This window comes from Chenopodium quinoa, unplaced genomic scaffold, assembly GCF_001683475.1.
Source record: "Chenopodium quinoa cultivar QQ74 unplaced genomic scaffold, ASM168347v1, whole genome shotgun sequence".
Lineage (NCBI taxonomy): Eukaryota > Viridiplantae > Streptophyta > Magnoliopsida > Caryophyllales > Amaranthaceae > Chenopodium > Chenopodium quinoa.
Genome location: NW_018742205.1, coordinates 123,168 through 143,762, shown reverse-complemented (window position 1 = coordinate 143,762; position 20,595 = coordinate 123,168). Strand labels below are relative to the sequence as shown.

General features: G+C 35.1%; 1 protein-coding gene across 1 annotated transcript; it reads left to right on the top strand.

Moving 5' to 3' along the window:
* Positions 1–26: 26 nt before the first annotated feature.
* On the top strand, positions 27–20,506 carry LOC110726806 (transcription factor IIIB 90 kDa subunit-like). Its single transcript, XM_021906326.1, has 20 exons — positions 27–281; positions 575–654; positions 1,118–1,199; positions 1,295–1,370; positions 2,777–2,862; positions 2,949–3,025; positions 4,365–4,421; positions 4,617–4,729; positions 5,322–5,401; positions 5,939–6,025; positions 9,361–9,441; positions 10,438–10,605; positions 10,715–10,870; positions 12,314–12,368; positions 12,485–12,600; positions 16,339–16,419; positions 17,139–17,273; positions 18,556–18,636; positions 18,984–19,040; positions 19,983–20,506. Exons 2-20 carry the CDS (start codon positions 584–586, stop codon positions 20,208–20,210), a joined length of 1,887 nt encoding a protein of 628 aa, XP_021762018.1. The 5' UTR covers positions 27–281; positions 575–583; the 3' UTR covers positions 20,211–20,506.
* Positions 20,507–20,595: the final 89 nt, after the last annotated feature.

The following is a 20,595-nucleotide window of genomic DNA, read 5'->3' as shown; positions in this document are numbered from 1 at the left end:
TTGAAATTTGCGTCACTTCACAAACCAAGGCTCACAACTGTTTGAAAAACAGGAGCAATAAAACAAAATGAGAATGAATTCTGACATTTGATGCTATCTTATGACGGTTAACATTATTATGTTCAGTCTCCTACTCGAAAATATTTTCCCTTTTCGAGCTCTTTAACCGTTTAACGTTTACGCTGCGCGGCCTCCTTCCTTTCCCTCCATTGAAGGGTACTCTGAAATCTCCATTGAGGCGGCTTCGGAGCTTTCTCTCCTCCATTGAAGTACCTTCCTAGGTGAGATGTTTTCTTTCATTATTTAATCATAGAATATCAATTTCACATTGTAGTGATAATTGTTAATTTTTTACTGTCAGTACAGTCAAATTTAGGGTTTTTCTAAGGTGGATTATTGAACTATTAGTTTTAGTTACCGAAGCTATGCAAAATTTTAACGCGTGATTTCGTTTCTAGAATTTTGCAATTCATATTTTTAATTGAGAAGAATTTAATGGGAATTTTCAATTTTGAGCTATATACTTGTAAATATGTTGGGTTTTGATTAATTTGAAATTGTTTGATCAATTCAGGTTTTGGGGATGATTCGCTTGGAATTTTGCAATAGCTGTTCTAAACGTCAGCCTGTTGAGACAACTGAATTGGGTTACGTGTGAGTTCACTTATCCTCTATAAACCCTTCTATTTGGTATTATATATTTGCCTGTTAATTTTATTTTCGGGTTTCGAACTTTGTGATGACCTGTTTTAAATACGGTTTGACTTGGAAATTGGATTATATGTTATTTAGACTCTTCATTCCACATCAAAGTTACAAACTTTGTTTTTGGACTTAAGATTAGAAAGGGTGGGGAAGGGGGGTGGGGATAATACTTTGTGATGAACTTTGTGGGTCGAGCAGCGAGTATGAGGAATTTACTGTGATGAACTTTGTGGGTCGAGCAACAAATTTTGAGGTGGGAGAAGTGAAGAATTATGTGTGTTAAGGATGCTCCTATAGAGTTTGAGTAATGTAGTAGTGCAATCGTCACACTATGATGTATACTAAATTAAGTGGGTTCGTATCCTCATTATATCTTAATTTTGTTCCTTTTTTTTTTGTTTTCTTTTGTTAGATGTTGTACTCTTTGTGGCAAGGTCGTTGATCATGATATTTATTCAAATGAGCCAAGTTTTGTTAAAAATGCAGCAGGGCAGGTTGGTGCTTTGTGTTAAGAGGAGTTGGTTGCTTTATTTGCTTACATATTACATTATTACTCTTTGGTGTAACATTGTGATTTTCTATGTTACAGAGCCAGTTGGCTGGGAATTATGTGAAAACTGTACAAACTGAGAATGCAGTTTCAAGGGAGAGGACATTAAATAGAGGTGTGTAGTGGCTAGCATCACATCGATGTGATTATTACTGCCAAACTTGGTTATTCTTAATGTAGTTTGTGGATTTTTTTGCTAAATATATTCTTGTTGGATTGCTCTAGTTTATGCTTTTGCAATGTATTTCCTCCGTTCTTTTTGAGTTGACATGTTTTATTTTTTTTTATTTTTTTTTTATTTTTTTTTTAATTAATACATTTGGCTACACACAAATTCAACAATTAATATCTTTCATGATTGACAAATAAAATTATAATAAGTTGATAATATGAAAATATACATTGAGACAAGTCCAACAAGGTCTCACATGAATATGTTTTACGTAATTATAACTTACAAAAGCTAGTTAAAGTAGAGTTCATGAATAGTATCAAAAGTCTAAATATGTCAACTAAAAAGGAATGGGGGAAGTAGTAATTTCTGGATAATTTTCTGTAGCAGGCTTCTTTGTTGCTCTATGGCTAGGCTAATTCCTTCTCTTTCTTAACATATATAAACATGTTTCTGGATTTTTTTGTATATAAAGATTGGAATGGGATGTCTCCTGTCCTTATCCTAGTTGCTAAGTTAATTTGACTAGTCCTTATATGGCCTGGTTAACAATGCTTGCTAACTTGGCTATTCACTTATCAAATATTGAGTTGATGTGCATTAAAAGATAATGTAATGTTTAAAAAAAGCAGTGAAGCATTTAGAGCAGGTTTATAATTTTTACCTCGCTCCCCTTTTCACCTGATGCAGTATATAAGGCATTAAAGCCTATGTTAAAAAAGGTGTTCTAGTCAATCTCTCATCTGTCTTCTATATTCGAGGGTTCCTTACTCTCCGCGCTATAATCTTTTGAGAAGGAAAGGTTAGAAATTTACAGACAACAAGTAGACACATTTCAAATTCAAAATTATGTGGTCTACTATTTTGAGGTAGTGGGAGTGTTATTGTGTTAAAATTTTTGCAAGCAATAAGATCAAGAGTGCAGTTGAAGGTTGGGGATTGAGACTACTTCTATGGACTTTAGGTATGATTGAGAAATTGTAGCGTTGATTAAGTTCGTTTGTTCCTCCTAATTCTCTTTTTGTGGACAGTCTCTGAAATTGTATTCATTCTTTTCCATATGCACCATGACCCATTTCACAAAAATCTAAAGTTCTCCTCGGTTGGTTCTGAATTACTGTGAGCAGTCTAAACTACGGCGCTTATTTAGTTGACATGCCACTATTCCACCCTCACGGCCTCACCGCTCCCTAAGAAATAAGAAAAATTACTTAGGTGTGCCAGGCCCAGGGGGTATTGATGTAGTGCTGTTTCCTTTACCTTTTTTAATTTGTAAGGGATTGGATGGGGTTTGGAAGCTTGATATATATATTTATATGATCTCAACCTCTCATTTTCTTTTACTGCAGCGTATGACTACATTATTCACATGGCTGAGAACTTGGGTGTGGGTGGTGGAGACCTTTTAGCACGACCAGCTGTACGATTTTATGAAGTGAGTTGTAAAGAATTTAGCCTGTTGCTGATATTCATAATTTACTTATAATGATATGTCTTGATGAGTGTCTACATTTATTAAAGATAGCTGTTGAGAAAAATTTTGTGCGTGGACGTAAAGCTGAACAGGTTCAAGCTGCATGTCTTTACATTACATGCCGGTAAGTCAACCCAAATTCTTATTTTGATTCTTCATGCCACGATTCAAGTCTGGATTTGTGTTGCATCTATCTCAGTTTTGCGACTTTTAGTGATAAAATAACTTAAGAAAACTTGCCGCAATGGTTATTGCCGCGCTGGATGGCTGGAGGGAAAGAATTCAAGTTGTATTTGAGTTTATGTCTCTCAATGTTTGAGCTGTTTTCTTAGAGAAGTCGCTTGTACATTGTTGGTTGATCTGTCTAAAGGTTGTAGTCCTTAGAGCATCTCCAATGGTTACTTTTAGGGACCCACTTGCAAATAAGTAAAAATATCAAGTAGGTTGACAAAATTGGAGTATTTAAAAATAATATTTGCTTGAAAGCAGGGGTAGCTCAAACAAGCAGTTTTTTGTAATTTTTTTTTTTAGTTTTATATTTGTTAAGTAAAGCAAATTCCTCTCACAATGTGACATGTAGATATAAAGTTAATTATATTCATTATTTACTCCATAATTTATTGCTAACTACAATGAGTTATTGCTAGCCATTCGAGTACTTTGAAGTCAGAAAGTATTTAGCATAAAATTTGATGTGGCTGGGCAAGTTAAACTATTGTAGCTTGCCATTGAAGTTGCTCTTAATGCTCTATGGCACACCAATTTTTGTTTACAAGGATACAACTTCGAGAGGGGGTTCATTAATTTTGTATTGAAACTTAGTAGCCGAGTTATTTCTCTTTAAAGTATTGAACAAGGGTTACTGTTTATTTATGTAACCAAAGGAAAAATATACACGATTGTCTAGGCTTCTAGTTTCACCTGGGCTCTATTCTATCTTAATATGCTGATCATTCTCTCTCCCTTAATCCTTCTCTGCCCCCCCTGTAATTTTTTGTTTATTGATAATCTGAACCTTAAATTTATGAATGAATAGATGAAATAGTTGAGAATATCTTCCATTCTTCCCGGCCTATCATTTTTGAAAGGCAACTAAATACTATTGTTATACTTCTATTGCTTAGACATGAATCAGTTTCTATTTTAATGTAGAAGGCTAGAAGCTGTAGGATGGACAGCTTTTGTCCTTTTCTTTTTGAATTTGACTATCTCTTTGTTGTATAGTTCTTCCAAGGGTTTTAGGTCCAACAGAGAATCCTTGCAGTATATATTTTGAATTCCTTTGACTGATTTGATCCACAGCGCTAATTTGAGGCTGATTTTGACTTCAAAGTTCATTGTAAACTTATTGAGAACTAGATTTCAAGATTACTTACCATGTTATATTACTAATGTGAATAGCATTTGTTAATGGGTAAATAATTTTCCTCCCTAATTAGCTGTTGGGATTCTTATATGTGCAGGGATAACAACAAACCATTCCTCCTTATTGAATTTTCAGAGTTTTTGCGAGTGAATGTGTAAGGCTGCTATCATCCTGCTCTCTGAGTCAGCATATATGAATACATAGACTTGCATGTATGCATAGTTTTATTTGATGTGTCATTTATATCTCCCTTTTCCTATCCTTGCATGCATTCTTTTTGATGTATTTTTTTTATGAAAAGGCTCTAGATGACTTTCTATTGCATGCCCTGATAAAATATGCACTGCAGATATGTGCTAGGTGCTGTATTTTTGCAGCTCTGTAAAGTACTGCACCTTCAAGAACACCCAATTGTTCAAAAACCAGTGGATCCAAGTCTGTTTATTCACCGATTTGCAAATGGTATGCCTTATTTCATTGACTACAGTTTTCTAATGCCTTAGAGATTTTACATGATATTCTATATCCTGCAGTTTGCCTTAATTTCTTTTATCTCTTCTGCTCAACCCTGAGGCCTAAATGTGTTTTGTTGTTTTCTAATATTCTGTTAGTTTTGGTTTTCTTAAAAGTAATTGAGAGGAAAATGTAATAAAGATGAGCTTAGAAGTTCAGAGTTCGATGTGAGACAAAAGTGTGTATCAGTGTTTCACCATCTGCTCCAACACTCACTTCTCATGTTCATTAAGGGCATATTGCTTTGAAATCTTGAATTTAGTAAATCTTTTTTATAGTATATTTCTTGCACTGGTTGGTGAATATAATCTATGCAACTTAATTACCAGTGCTTAATGTTATAAGCCTTGGATAGTTTGTGCATTAATGTGATGAAGTTATACGTTTTTTTAGTCTATTTTCCTCCTTTACATGGTGGCTTTTACTCTTTTTTTTCGGATTTTTTTTCCCGGGGCAGGAGTGGAATTGTATGAGAAAGCGCTTTGCAACCTCATATCCGTGATAAAAAAAGGTCCTTAAATATTCACTTCATTATTTGCAGGTCTGCTGGGGGAGGTGAACCATGACGTAGAGAAGACTGCTTTACGTATTATGGCTAGCATGAAACTAAACTGGATGCAGGTATTGACATTGTCTATTCCCCACCCCCCCTCCCCCCTCCCCAGTTTCATTTTTATCATGTGGGGGGCTGAAAAACTTTCATGGAATAGATGATGTAAAGTAATTCCGGTCTGTTATGAGCTATGGACTTGATAGAGTTTTCCCTTTTTTTTTCTCCTGGGTTTGTTGTTTTTTTTGTAGATTTCTTCTGTTGAATGTAAAGTTTATTATCTTTTCCAAAAAAAAAAAAAGATATAATTTTCTTCAGAACTGCATCTCAAGTGATATCAAACAAGCTATTTATGTTCTGCATGGTTAGAATTGAATGGTCAGACAAAGCTCCAGAAATTGTGCATTTTTAATGTCTGTTGGTGTAATGGCTCCAGTTAGTGTTTTTTCTGTCAACATTGCTTTTACTTTCAAATTCTGTTGCTTTCAATTGCTAGTAATCAAGTTGAATCAGATCTATGGTACTTAATGATCTTCATTTTTCATACCTTCTACACTTTGGTGTTTATAGTGAGATATCTAGTTCCTTACTATTGCCATGGTATGCAGACAGGGAGAAAGCCTAGTGGCTTATGTGGGGCAGCACTGTACATATCAGCTCTTTCGCATGGTTTCAAGTTTTCAAAGGCAGAGATAGTGAGTGTTCTTGCTTTATAAACATACTTGCAACTGTAGAATGTTATTACATTATGTTTGTGAAGCAGATAACAGTGACTCCAACACCGATGGGCATTTATGATTATGATCTTTCTTTTAGGGGGTGGGGTGGGGTAGGGCAGGGGACCTTGGAGAATCATGCAAATTGGTGCTTGATAGCTAGTATATAGAATTTAAAAGTGACTTGTGCATCCTTTACAATAAAAAGGTTTGATTATGTTCATCGGAGTGATGGTTGATTTCTGGCCTTTCTCCTGATAATCTGCCTTTTGTTTGCATTTGAAAGAAATGGCAATGGATATAGTCACAATTTTCTTGGTAAAACTTATATTGAGTGCGTCACCCAAAGCAATATTGATGTTTGGGTATTAAATTCTTTTGTATTATGAGTGATGCTTTCAAAGGCAAAGTGGCTCCAGAGGTTTCCAAATGACGAGGCACAGTGAAATATTGTTATTAAGCTAAGTATGTTACTTCGTTATGAAGAGGCTGGGTGGTGGATAAGAGAGTTTCCTTCTTCCCATAGAGTAGCATTTGGTTCTCCATTTGGAGGGTTTCATTAGTGGGTTTTATAGTAAAAAGTAGATCAAGGGTTTGTTTAGTGAGTGGATCGATTCCTTTAAGGTTATATATCTACATATGTTGATTATTGCCTTTCTTGTGGAGTGAACTAATAACAAGGTAATGGCGTATAACGGTAACTAGATTATCGGAACCATTAAAATGTTTCCTTTTCAAGGCTCTCTAATGACTAGAAAGAATATTCAGTTTTAACCTATAGACAAGTAGAAGCGTATTGGACTGTTTTCTTTATTTATAGGTTGATGTTGATGGAAGTGATCAGTCTATCAGATGCTTTGGCTATATGACGGAGATTTTTTTATTTTATCTGTTTATTGTTTTTTGGCCAAGAAACTGTCATGACATTGGCGGATCTAGGGGGTGCACGGAGGTACAGTTGTACCGCCATTACGCCCAAAAACTGATAACAAAAGAGACCGCCTGTATTTAATAGAGGGTCTCTTATGTACTGTTATGTAGTTAGCCAAAACAACAAATCAGCCTGCCTTTTTGTGTTAAATTCAAAGATACCACTTATTTAAAAAACTGGTCTCTTAGATCAAAGAGACGTCGCAAATACCTGTTCTCTTAAATAATCTCTTGTTTTACCCAAAAACATATTAAGTTACTCATATATAAGCCTTGTTGTCGGAGGATGGTTGTATCGTACATGCAAATACTAATACAATAGTGAAATGGATTAATAAGTCAAAATTTAGTTAGGAAAAAAATTATTGCACTCCACATATCATTTTGATATAATTAAGCTTGATAAAAATAAAAAAATTACCAAAATTAAGTTTGATAAAAATAAAAAAATTAATATATATATATATATTATTTTTTTAATTTTTATCAAACTTAATTTTGTACCCCCATTCCCCAAATCTTGGATCCGCCACTGTGTCGTGATCTTCTTAAAGGGAATTTGTCTAGATTCCTTGTGGATGAGTTTTGAAAGATAAAGGCTCCTTTCTAAGCATTTTGTTTACATTGGAGCACTAGAAGTTGTTAAGAAGGTCCCAATGAAGGATGCAATTACTTGCAACCCTTAATAGCTTAAGTCAAATGGAAGGAGAATCTTTTCCTCGTCACTTACTCTTCTCTCTTTCGGTTTTATCTCAACTAATTTTATTTTCCCTTCTGTATCAACTGGGTTGAACCTTGTTCTGTATCAGTTTGGTTCAACCTTATATTGAGATAAGTATGAAGATAAGCTGGATAATATGTAAGTGTGAAGGGTGGTTACTTTCGAAACGTAGTGGTGCACTACTGCACTATACAGAAAGAAAGTTGTAAGAACCATTTGATAGGCATCAAACCATGCATCAGACATTCCATTGAGTATGTGCCAGTTTTTCTTAGTTTTAAGGTTCTTCAGGGTTCTTTTTCAAACTCTTGGGCTTCTAGAGAAGTGAAAAGGTATGAGATGCTAAATGTATTTTGAAAAACAAAGGGTTTTTCTCTTACCTTCTCCTTTCTTGAAGCTACCTCCTCCATAATGATCTAGTTTGACAAATTGAGTCCATCTCAATATCTCATACAAAGTATGGCCATGATCAATGAATTGATTAAGGTCTAGTCTATAGGTTGTAGTAGATCTTAAAGATTTTAGACGATGATTATGGAAACAGTTACAAACTTTGACGGACGCTGGGCACTCCCTGAAGTGTACATTTCTCATTGTCACTATGCACTACATAGCTTGTTTTTGTCGGTGTTTTGCACTTGTATGGGAAAAAGAGATTAAGCAAGATATAGGTTTATGACACCAATGTATCAAGTAGGGTATAGAGACATACATAAAGTCAATGAAAAACTTATCAGCACGCTAGGGTTTTTTTTTTTTTTAAATAATTTATTTTATATCATCTTTCTTGATATGAAATTATTAATCTTTTCATGACATGTGTTTTGATAAGTCAGACTTCTCTAGAGCTGATTAATCTTCATAAAAAATCGACTTTTAAAAGTGGCTGCTTGCTTGATTTTGTCATTAAGCACTCAGGAAATTTTTATATGTAATAAACCATGTGGCTCACTAGAGTTGCACAGCCATGTCTAAGGACTAAGGATATAGGCTGCCTGACAACTATGGTTCATGCTGTGAGGCTCCATTCAACCATGCCAATCTTTCCAGCTCAACATGCTTCCTTTCTTGCTTCTTTCTTCCATGTAGCTTGATCCAGCTTAATACATAAGCATCTATACATGCATAAAATACCCAACATAACATTTTCGTTTAGCACATACCTGTGAATAAGATTCTCCCTCCACCTCTCACTTATTTCACTATAGATTTCAACACAATTAAATGGGGTATGGCTGTTTAGTTGAATGTTTTAGTAATGGATAGTAGGGGCATGTGACATTCTTTGTGAATGAGAGTAAAATGTATTTGAGATTTGTGTCTGATTTAGGGAATAAAACATGTGTTTAATTTTAAAACAAATGTGAAGGGGTGCAACTCCCTTGGCCTTGATTTTGGTTGGATGCTTGCTTGGTCATTGGTATTATTTTGATGTTTTCTAAATTGATATATTTATTTATTCATTTATTTCTGGGTTGCCTTGTCTATCTGAAGACTAACCAAATCAAAGATTGGGATCACTCTTGAAGAATGTTGATTGTATTTTAAACCAACTAATGGGATTGTTCTTGATGTTTTATCTCTAATACAATGTACATTTTACAAAGCTTACACGGAAAATGATTTTAGGTCCTTCACTGACATGATTTACTGTTTTGTGCAGGTAAAACTTGTACATATTTGTGAAGCCACATTGACCAAGAGGTTGATTGAATTTGAGGGAACAGAATCAGGGGGCCTCACGGTTCGTGCATATTATGCACTTTGTTTTAATTTTGGTTTACTTTTTTTTTGGTTGTCGTTGTCGTGTTGTTGTGTGTGGATTGGTACCTAATGAGGGATGGGTAGTGGCAAAGTAAACTCAGACTTTTTAAAGTATTCTACTGGGGGTACCAAAAGCCTGTACTTGCAATGTCTATGGCTTAGTAATGCGGATCGTGACGACTGTAGGATAAAACTTAGAAGGGAACGACTTCTAAGGGTGGATTTAATGGCAACGACACTAAATTCCAGGATAACAAACTCGTTCGAACTCTTAACAAGAATCCTCTCACTTAAATTTAAGCACTAAAGCTCAACTAATATATTTTTATATAATCAATATCTGCCCATAAAACAATACTATAATCCCTTTATATAGGGTTGTTCGACTAACATAAACTCTAAAAAGATAAAATTCCATAACCAATAAGATATATTATCTACTAAAATAACAATATTAATGATAGAACTAAATAATTTCCTGATATAATACCGACTAATAATTAATGAAAACCGTCTACTTGCTCTTGCATCACTTAGTATCAAAGATTCTTTTTGCTCTTGTAAATTCGACAAAGTTTGTGCTAATCCAGGAGGGGTTTTATTTTTGTGGTGTTTGCGCTGTTTTTGAGTGGAGAAAATAACTTAAAAGGGTGATCACATAGCTTTGTTAGGGTTTATCCTACCACCTGCTCATGCTTTTCTATCGCTTAGCCATTTCATCCTTTCTCTTGGTGTATGTCGTATATATATTCAAATAACTTGCGGTAGCCTAACATCTGGCATTTTTATGGGGTTTGGCTAATGTTGGATCAATAATTTAAGACTAGAGGTTTGATAGCTGTAAACACCACTATGAGAGTGTAGTAGAGTGCTGCTGTGTAGTATATTGTTTACTGTTACTAGTCATTTGCTTGTGAAGTTGTCATTCTTTTGTTCCTAGGAGAGCAGTTTGTTATGAATGTATTGGGTGTAACAGATAGAGGAATTCAACCAAAAAGCTGAGGAGCTTGACAGAAGTGGTAATAAAGGCAAACATACAAACTTTGGAGACAACATGATCAAAGGAGAGGAATTGCTTTGCGAACATAAGGGTGGTGGAGGGCCTCAATTTGCTCATGGACTTTGTGAAAGCTGTTATCATGAAGTACTTTCTACTTTTACTCAGGCTCTTGTTTTAACAATATTCAGTTTATATTGCTGAGCTATGTAACATTGGTAGTCTTAACATAATTCATGCTGGCTGGGTGATACAGTTCATAAAACTTTCAGGAGGTCTGGATGGGGGATCAGAACCCCCAGCTTTCCAGCGTGCTGAGAGAGAAAGATTAACAGCAGCATGTGCAAAGGAAAACACTGCAGATTCTCTTTTGGAACCTGCATTTGTGGAAAACAGTTGTGAACACTCAAATGTACTGTCCATAATTTTATTATTTATTTATTTTTTCAATTTTATATCAGTCCTTATTTGCATCATTTGCCTCTCCACTTGTTTTATTTATGTTATGTCATATCTTATATCCCTATATCATTTTACAGTGGTCTATCTGTGATGAATATTGAATTGCTTGCACATTGATTAAAGAAAAATTTAAAGTACAGACCCCACTACATTTAACCCTTTCTTGATAGGATTCTTTTACACGAAGAGAGGGTCATAATGTATAGAATATGAAACTGGAAAATTTTATTTTTTGGCCCTTTTGTAAGAATATATGTATTTTGAGGCGTGCAAGTTTGGTACCTCTCTCTCTCCCACCTTCAATGATTTTACTGCCTCCTATAGAATACTAGTTTTTTTACAATCAAGTTAAAATAAATGTTTGTAGAATACAATGAGACAAATGCTTGCTTGCTTGAACGTCTTAATCCCATAAGTGAGGTCGGCTACATGAACCAACATGAGGACTTCCTAGGAGGTCACCCATCCTAGTACTACTTTCAATCATTGTGGCTCATGTCAAGCGATGTGACAAAGTTGTCACTGGCCTACCGTAACCCCTCCTCTTTTATCCAGGCTTGGGACTGGAGCAGGAAACCCACTGGCGGAGTCACAATAAAGACAAATGACCAAAATTTGACTTGTGAATACAGCAATAGATTATATGGCCAGATTTGTTACTGAACACTAGATTTTGGTAGGGCACATGTGTGTGAATGCAGCCATGCAAATCAATACGTGCTTTTCTAGTGATTGCATTTTCCCCCCTAATTACTATCTGTTTTGTTGAGACAGTGCAAAACTGCAATCACCTTAACTATAAAATGTCTCTTCATATCCCATAAGAATTTATCATTTTACATACATCCCATCAAAAGTTTCCCATATCCAAATTAAGTTACTCCAAGTACTGGTATTGCTTTTACTTGCATCATAATTATTGTATGCAAGATCACTTATTCTGGTATCGATATTTACTTTTTTTAGTCTATTGCTTATTTATACTTCGTAATTACTCATAAGAAAGTTGTAACTTTAATACAATTGGTAATGATAATAGTTCAGTTCTGAACTATAATGACAGTGCAAACCTTATCTTTTAGTTTCTTCCTCTACCTGAAGTTGTATGAAGGTGTATTTCTGGGGGGGGGGGCAATATATGAAATTGTATTATATCTGTTATTCCCACTTTGGAACATTTTAAATGCTTTTTGTGCGGTTTTCCGTTCATTAGTGTTATTGTCCATACTCCCTATATTTTTCTTCCGTTGGCAATGAATATTGTGTTATCTCATGAGTGGTTTTCAGGTCATCTTCTTGTCATGTTGCAGTATGTTTTTCTATTATATATTTAAAATCTCTGATGGCTTCTACTTTTCTTCTCTATCTAATTACTCATTATTCCTTTGTGTAGATGGAGAAAGAAAGAAGACTTGGTGCTGGCGGAATTGACCAAATGACAGCCGCAGGTGTTAATTGTTTGTCTTCTTTTTCTTCCTTTTTGTCATAAAAATCAGAAAGTGGTCATAATAAGTAATAACATATCTACTTCGCGGCTTTGCCCTTAAATCTTTTGATTTATCAGGTATCAAAGCTCAGCATGAGGCTGTAGATGATGGTGGTGAAAAATTCTTTAAATCTGATTACATGGGCGTGGAAGGCGATGAATCTGGAAACTTTTCGGACATTGATGACGATGAGGTATTGTCAAATTTCTTCTTCTTCTTTAATTTATTTTATTTTATTTTATTTTTTTTTTTCTTTGCTATTGTATGTTTGTGACTGCTGTATTGTCATTTGTCTGCACATCACTTGTTCCATTATACGTTTTTTTTTTTTAATAACAATAATAGTAACTCGAGCAACTGAGCTTAGAATGTTAAGATGGACCATCAGAAAATGTCTAAGGTATTTAACAGTGTGTATCGAGTAAATTATGAAATTTTGAGCTGTTAACCTGGTTGGAAAACCATACAACTACCCTTCTTTCGTTACAAACCCAACAAGTGGCAAGGAATCCTAAAAATCTGATTACATGGGTATAGAAGGCGATGAAACTGGAAACTTTTCCGTACATTGATGACGATGACGTATAGTCAAATGTTTTTTTTTGTTTTGTTTTTTTTTTTAATTTTTTTTTTAACCCCTATTTTATGTTTGTGACTGCTGCACTGTCATTTAAGCTCCTTTTCTTTCCTTTTTTAACAACAATAACAATAATAAGGCGACCAACTGAGCTTAGAATGTCTAAGGTGTTTAACACGTGTGATAAATTATGAAATTTTGAGCTGTAAACTTGATTGGTAAACCATAAAACCAGATAGTGATTTGTAAACTGTTATAAAGAAATTTTTGGGTTTGTAACTAAGGGGTGGTTGGGAAGAGGAGGAAGTCTGTCGAGAAATGTCTAAATAACAGTATCTGTTACGGTGTGAGCTGTGAGAGATCCTTTTTTTTTTTTTTTTTGTTTGACGTGAAGGGAAATGTTGGAATAACAGTGTCTGTGATGGTGCGAGATTGCAGAAAGTGCAGAGTCTTTCCTTTCATTTTTTTGACCTTATACTGCTGGTTGCCTAAGACACTTTTATTTGCTTACTCCCTCCGTCCCATATTGTTTTTGCCATTGTGAAAATTTCACGGGAATTAAGAAATGGAAGGAGAAAGTACATGAAGTACATTAAAAAGAGAGAAAAGTACAAGAAATGCCAGTGGGGCACAAATAATAAGTGCATGATAAAGAAAAAAAGTACATGCACATGAGTGGGGGCACAAATCAATCAATCAATTAATCAAAGCCTTAATCCCACAAGTGGGGTTGGCTATATGAACCAAAAGTGATTATTCCGTGTAGTCATCGGCAAAATCTTCCTCCTCCATCCCCTACGATCAAATGCCTCATTCTCATGCAAATCCATATACTTTTAATCCTTCCTAACTCCTTCCAACCAAGTCATTTTTGGTCTTCCTCTCCCTCGCTTAACCCCTCCATGGTCCCACTCTTCGTATCGGTGCACCCTCGGGTCTCTGCCCAAACTAACGCAGGCAATTTCCCCTTAATTTGTCTTCAATGCCTGCCACCAATGTTGCATGGATTCGCCAAAATGGCTGCCGTCTCCCGTACCGGATACGTTTTGGGGACGGGTACGGCAAGCTAATTTGGGGACGACTAGCCTCTAGTTTGGATACGTATCGGGGACGGCTTGGCCCATTTTCTGACGTTTCCTTAGAATCCCAGCCCTTTCTTCTAAAAAAAAAACCTCATATTAGTGAATTACGAACATGATTTTCAATTTTCCCCAATTCTCTAAAACCCTAATAATTATGAACGGCGATTCCCTTGGAGGTGCGACCTGATTTAGTTGTCTGCGGCTGCCGGAGAGGCGGAGACCACCTGCGACAACCCGGACACCGGCTCGGCTTCGACCTGTAACTGTTTCACTTTCTTCTCCCTCTGTTCTGCTTCTAGACTTCTAGTTCTCGTTTTTTCTCTTTTCTCAAACCTGCTGTTTACTTTTCTTTTCTTTTCTTTTTTTTTTTTTTTTTAAGTTTTGTTGTTTTTTTTTTAATTTTTTATTTGAAGTCAGTGACTGTAGTCTGTAGATGGCAGTCCAGTAGGTAGAAGTCATTTTCCGCCTTTTTTTTTTTTTCGTTTTAAATAGTACTATATTTTTATTTTTTTTTACATTCTATGGATTAATATTTTTTTTATTGCCGTATCCATGCCGTACCCGTTTTTAGAAATTTTGATTTTGCCGTATCCCGTCCCCGTATCCGTACCCGTTTTTGTCCCCGTATCCGTTTCCGTGCAACCTAGCCTGCCACATCCACTTTCTTGCGAATAACCTCATTTCTAAATCTATCTCTTAGAGTGTTCCCTTACATCCACCTTAACCTGCGCATTTCTGTAACCTCCATCTTTTTAATGTGCTCCATCTTAGCCCAACATTTTGCACCATATAACCATACAACATTGGTCTTATGCAGTCATGTAGAATTTCCCAAATTTTTCCCTTCTAACTGTAAGGGAATGCTTTGATCACATAACACTCCCGTGGCCGCTCTCCATTTAAGCAACCCGACTTAATCCCGTGGGCCACATCTTGATCAATGTCACAATTATTTACATAAAATTTGAGGGTATTTTAGGAAATTGCGTGAATAAAAACCAAATAAAGTGAAGGCAATTTGGTCTTTTCATAGTGTCTAAAAATGGGAAAAAATAAAATGGGAGGATTATTTTGGAACACCCAAAAGGGAAAATGGGGAAAATAATATGGGACGGAGGGAGTACATCTCTGTTTGGGTGATAACCCTTTTAATATCTTCTCAATATTAGTATCATTTTAATTGTCCGAATATAGTCTATTTTTGGCAGAAAAATGTTGTTTTGCTTTGAATATATTTACATATTGTGTTTAAAAACTATAGAAGCTGTCCAAGTCATGTCCTATTTTTTTTCTAATTGATTTATACTTCTCCTGTTTCTTTATTGTTGCAAGATACCCATTTGCACAGTTTTGAAGAAAGTAGAATTGGTGGGCCGTACTTGACTTATCACACTTTAATTAATCCTTCTAATCGCCCAGCCCACTCCATAATTGCATCCTTACCAATGACCTGAACACCCAGCTCCACCACCACTGCTGCCACAACCCATCTTCCTTTCCTCCTTTTCTTCATCATCACCTTCATGACCCCTTCAACCAACCATTAAAAACATAGAATCAAAAGAGAAATTTCAGGAATGATAGGAGAGTAAAAAGAATGAAGAACCCATCATTAAAAATAAATCAATAGAGAGAGGGAGAATGAACTAGGCAACATTCAACCTCTCAGTGGTTGTAGTTGGCATTGGAAGTCTTAGATCTGAAACATGTGGTCGATTTAGATCACATATGCTTTATTTAGCCCATTTTCTCTGTTCTTCAGAAAACTATGGTGGTAGACTAGTGATTTTGATGAGAGTGGTGAAAGTGGGTAGTGGTTTTGGCCAGATTCGTGGAAGTAGTCGGTGGTTTTAGTGAGGTTGGTAGTGGTTTTGACGAGTTCAGCGATGGAGGATGGTGATTTGACTAGGTAGGCGTTGGTTTTGGTTGGGTACTTGGGTTAATCACTGCCACAGTGGGGGTAGTGTCGGCTATGGTGGGAATAATGGTGGGTGGTTAACGACTTAAACGTGGGTTGCTCATGAGGTAAAGGATTGGGAGGAGAGAGAGAGAGAAAGTTATTAAAAGGTGAAGGTTAATTAAATAAAATTAAGTTTGTTACGTAAGGATAAAATTGTAACTTTTGGCAAATAAAAGTTACCTTATATGGTGTGTTGCAAGCATTGTGCTATTTTTGTTTTAGGGAAGTGGTTCAACTATAAAGTAACGGAGGAAGTATATTTTGTAATGAAATTTTAATTTGGTTTTTTTTTTTTTTTTTTTTTTTTTGAAGGTTGCCGGCTACTTGTATAATGAAGAACAAATGCTCTGCAAGAAGCAAATCTGGGAGGGCTTAAATCAAGAATACCTTCAGGTAACACATATTATTAAGTTGCATTTATGCTCCATAATGCAAATAATACTTTGCTTTTTGATAATTTATATGTATGCTGCAAGCTATTTAGCATAGTTTCTTTAAAGAGACTTGGAGGATTCATGACTTTCGGATATGGGTATGTTTATTATGGCTTGGATTATATCAATAAATATGAAGCAGTATTAAAGAGTTAGCAGAAAAGTTAAGATTATCTTACAGTCACAGAGGAATATGTCCTTTGATGCATACTTGCATGGGAGATACAATACTTCTAGAATTTCAGTCTCTGCTGTCTTTTTAAATAAGTATTGGTCAATGGGTATGTGGATAAGGACTTAGTGATCACACAGTCATCAAGTGGCTTTTCTGTATTGTATGTCTTATGTGGACACTTAGTTCAAATGTGTGTTTGGTGTGTGTGTAATTCCTTTTCTTTTTTTTTTTTTTTTTTTTCCGGGGGGGGTGGGGTGGTTTAGAAATTTTACTTGATAATGTAAGAAATTTATACTTTCCCATTAATCTGACTCCAAGAACATGCTACTATGTTTTCTTGGAGAACCACTTGTGCTATTGAATCCTGGGTATATTACATAGACTAGATTAAGGTTTATCATATTTGGAATGTTAGTCATTATCTTGTTTATACCTTTACACTCTAAAGGTCAGATTATCCACCTTCTCCTTCTACTTTTACTTGATGTGGACCATGTGTGCAGGAACAAGCAGCTAAAGAAGCAGAAGCTGCTGCAAGGGAAGCAACGATGGCCAAGTTTGAAAATGGTTCAGCACAGGCGCTTGATGCCAAAAAACTGGCTGATGAAGCTGCTGCAAATTATGCAAAGTTGAAAAAAGTAACTTTTTCTGCTTGTAACTCATCTTTGCCCTTGATATCTTGATGCTCTCTTTCTTTTCTCCTGCTTTTTCTTTGCTGGCTCATATTTCTTTCTGGTGAATGGATTTTGAACTTTTTTTAACTCTTGTTTTTAGTGGTAGGCCAGTAGGTTACAAATTAGATGGTGCGCTCAATCAAAATACCTATGTTCTTTAGGGTTGAACTATATGTTCGTTAACTTTACATTCTTTTCAATTCGGGCCATGTTATGATTTTGTATTTTCTATAAGGTTAAAGAATATGTTCTTTAGATTATAATCTTTTTAGTTTTCACTACGACTCATATTTTTTAATTGGGAAATTCTCTGTGGTAACACTCTATTTTTAGTTTTCTCTGTGGTGATCTTGAATTATTATATTAAGTTATTTATAACATTAATGATAATTTTTTATTAAATATTTAACTATATAGTTTGTTTTTTTATTAAACAATATAATAATTTTATAAATAATTAAAACAAAAAAAAAACCACCTCCTTCCCCTACCCAACCCAGCCACCCCCACCCTCTACCAGACCAACCACCTTCTCCCCCCCACTGCCGGCGACTGCCCGGAGCCCAGGCTGAAGTGTAATATTAAATAATTATTCGTGATAATATTAATTTACCTTGTTGCCCTTATGTGCATGTTAAGATGTATGTGTGGGAACACTCTAAGAGATAGAATTAGAAATGAAGTTATTTGCAAGAATGTGGGTGTTGCAAGCATTGCACACATAGTAAGGGAAAATCGTCTGTGTTGGTTTGAGCATGTAAGATGGAGATCCTAGGTGCACCAGTACGAAGAGTGGGATCATGGAGAGCTTAAACGAGGTAGAGGGTGACCGAAAATGACTTGGTTGGAAGGAGTTAGGAAGGATATGAAGCAAATAGATTTGCATGAGAATGAGGTATTTGGTCGTAAGGAAAGAGGAGGAAGATTTTTGTGGATAACTAAACGGAATAATCACTTTTGGTTTATGCAGCCGACCCCACTTATGGGATTAAGACTTTGATTGATTTATTGATTGATTGAATAACGGAAGTCCTTTCCCCATCTCTTGTGCTTTTATTGTGCTCATCTGATCCTCTCAGTGTCATTCAACTAGTACTCCATACCTATTTCCTATGCCCTTATAGTTTGAATGTTGAATAATTTGAATCCAAGCTTAAGAATACTGGTGATTCTATTAAACCATTCCAACAAGGATGCAGATATGACCATATACGACTATTTTTCATCCTTAAGTTCCTCTTTTCAGGGACGCCAGCTAAAAAGGGCTGCTGAAACAAAGAATCCTCAGACTACTGCAGAAGCAGTTCAACAAATGCTATCTAAAAAGGTAAAGTTTGCCATATTATGAAATGGTGTTGATTTCTTCTTTACTTGATGCTTTAAAATATGGTCTTTGTGATTACTGGTTGGCATTTTGTTGAACAAATGCTATCTAAAAAGGTAAAGTTTGCCATATTATGAAATGGTGTTGATTTCTTCTTTACTTGGTGCTTTAAAATATGGTCTTTCTGATTATTGGTTGGCATGTTGTTGATCCCCTTTGTATCCATTTCTAATATTTTTTTAATATAGATTATTATTAGCCTTGTCGTAGGACAGACATTAGTCCATCTCTCATCTGATTAAAAACTGCATGCAATTTCTAATATCTATTGAATTTATTATTGGTTTCAGAGGAGGACCAGTACAAATATCAAATATGACCGATTGAAGGAACTGTTTGATGAACCTGTAAGTACATAAATTTATTTTTCTTTTCCAGATTTCTTTAGGGGTGTTACTTGAAGATACATCTATATTGTGTAAAATATGACTTACCTCTCTATGTTATACAATCCATTACTGTGACTGTCTCTTCTGTAAGTTATTTTGATGGTTTTCGACATATGGGTGAAGTTTTTTCCATGGCAATATTTGCCATATCCAAAGCGCAATTGTTCTTGGTAACATTGTTTCTTTGTATTTTTCTCGGCAGCATCTTTACCCATAATAATTATTGGGGAGGAGTGTTATGCTTCTTTATTGTATTCACCATTCCTGACGCTTTTCTTGAATTTAGTAAACCCACTTTTATGAAAATGCAAGTTTTTATTTAACCATATCATTAATATTCAGTGTAGATTTTATTTTTTTACCTATATATATATATATATATATATATATATATATATATATATATATATATATCACGTTTTCCAATGCTTAACTACTAACATTTTTAATTATACTTTTGTAAAAACTATTAAAAATAAATTATAATATAGTGCACATTGAGACAGATCCAGCAATATCCCATAGGACTATTATTTTCTCGAAGTATAAATCACAAAATGTTATTGAAGTGGACTGTTAATACTGTAAATTGTGGAAACAATGTAAGTAAAAAAAAAATAAAAAAATGGAGCAAGTATCTTGTTTTTTTTAATTACAAAACTAAAATCTTATATTGTTCCTTGAAGTGTGTTGGAACATTGCTATTTGGTTTTATCAATTGAAAGTAGATATATTATATTATATTATTATGGCACAGTCTTACTAGGTTATAGGGTATTGAATTGATCTGTGGTGCTAATTTTTGGAGTGAGCCGTGGTCAAAGGTGGTGGACTGGCAACCTTATGATTTCTATTTCAGGATCAATTATGACTATTGAGTTGGTTTGCATGTCTTTGCAGGCAATTCCTGATAACCCAAAGAAGAGTATGTCAGAAACCAATATGGAAAAGAATGGTATGTCATGGACTAGCAAAACTGAAGCTGAAGGTGAGAATAATGAGGATGAGTTGGAGACAGTGGATAAATTTGAAGAAGGAAATGATTATGGAGACTACCAAGACAATGGTTATTATGAAGACGATTATGAAGCTTTTGATGATGGTTTATCTGACAGCACCACACTTTAGTTTAATTGTCGTGTCCCTAGACTAGATTACAGGGTTTTTTTTTTTTTATTTATTAAAAAAAAAAAAAAAATTATATAGCTATGATATATTATTTTTTGCACTTCTGATTTTTTTTTCCAATAAGAAATTTTTCGTTTAGGGAGGGGGGGGGGTGTTGAAATATAGAAATTATATGTTCCCAACAAGAATCTTGAACGACTTTACAGTCGTATACTGTAGGAGTTTGCTGCATTGTAACTGAATTACCAACATTTTTTCTTGATGAAAAGTGCAATGTATGTGGATCAGTATACTAAGTATTACTCTTTCTTGGTTGTTGATTGTCATAAAATGTTACTATAAGATGTTGCGGTTAAGTGTTTGCAGAAGGCCCGGAAGTTTGATT

What these genes read in the sequence shown, in the direction of transcription:
- LOC110726806 (XM_021906326.1), top strand. Translation starts at nt 584, where the DNA reads ATGATTCGCTTGGAATTTTGCAATAGCTGTTCTAAACGTCAGCCTGTT. An exon ending in ACAACTGAATTGGGTTACGT is followed by an intron (nt 655 to 1,117) that starts GTGAGTTCACTT and finishes TTCTTTTGTTAG; the next exon opens with ATGTTGTACTCTTTGTGGCA. An exon ending in CAGCTGTACGATTTTATGAA is followed by an intron (nt 2,863 to 2,948) that starts GTGAGTTGTAAA and finishes CATTTATTAAAG; the next exon opens with ATAGCTGTTGAGAAAAATTT.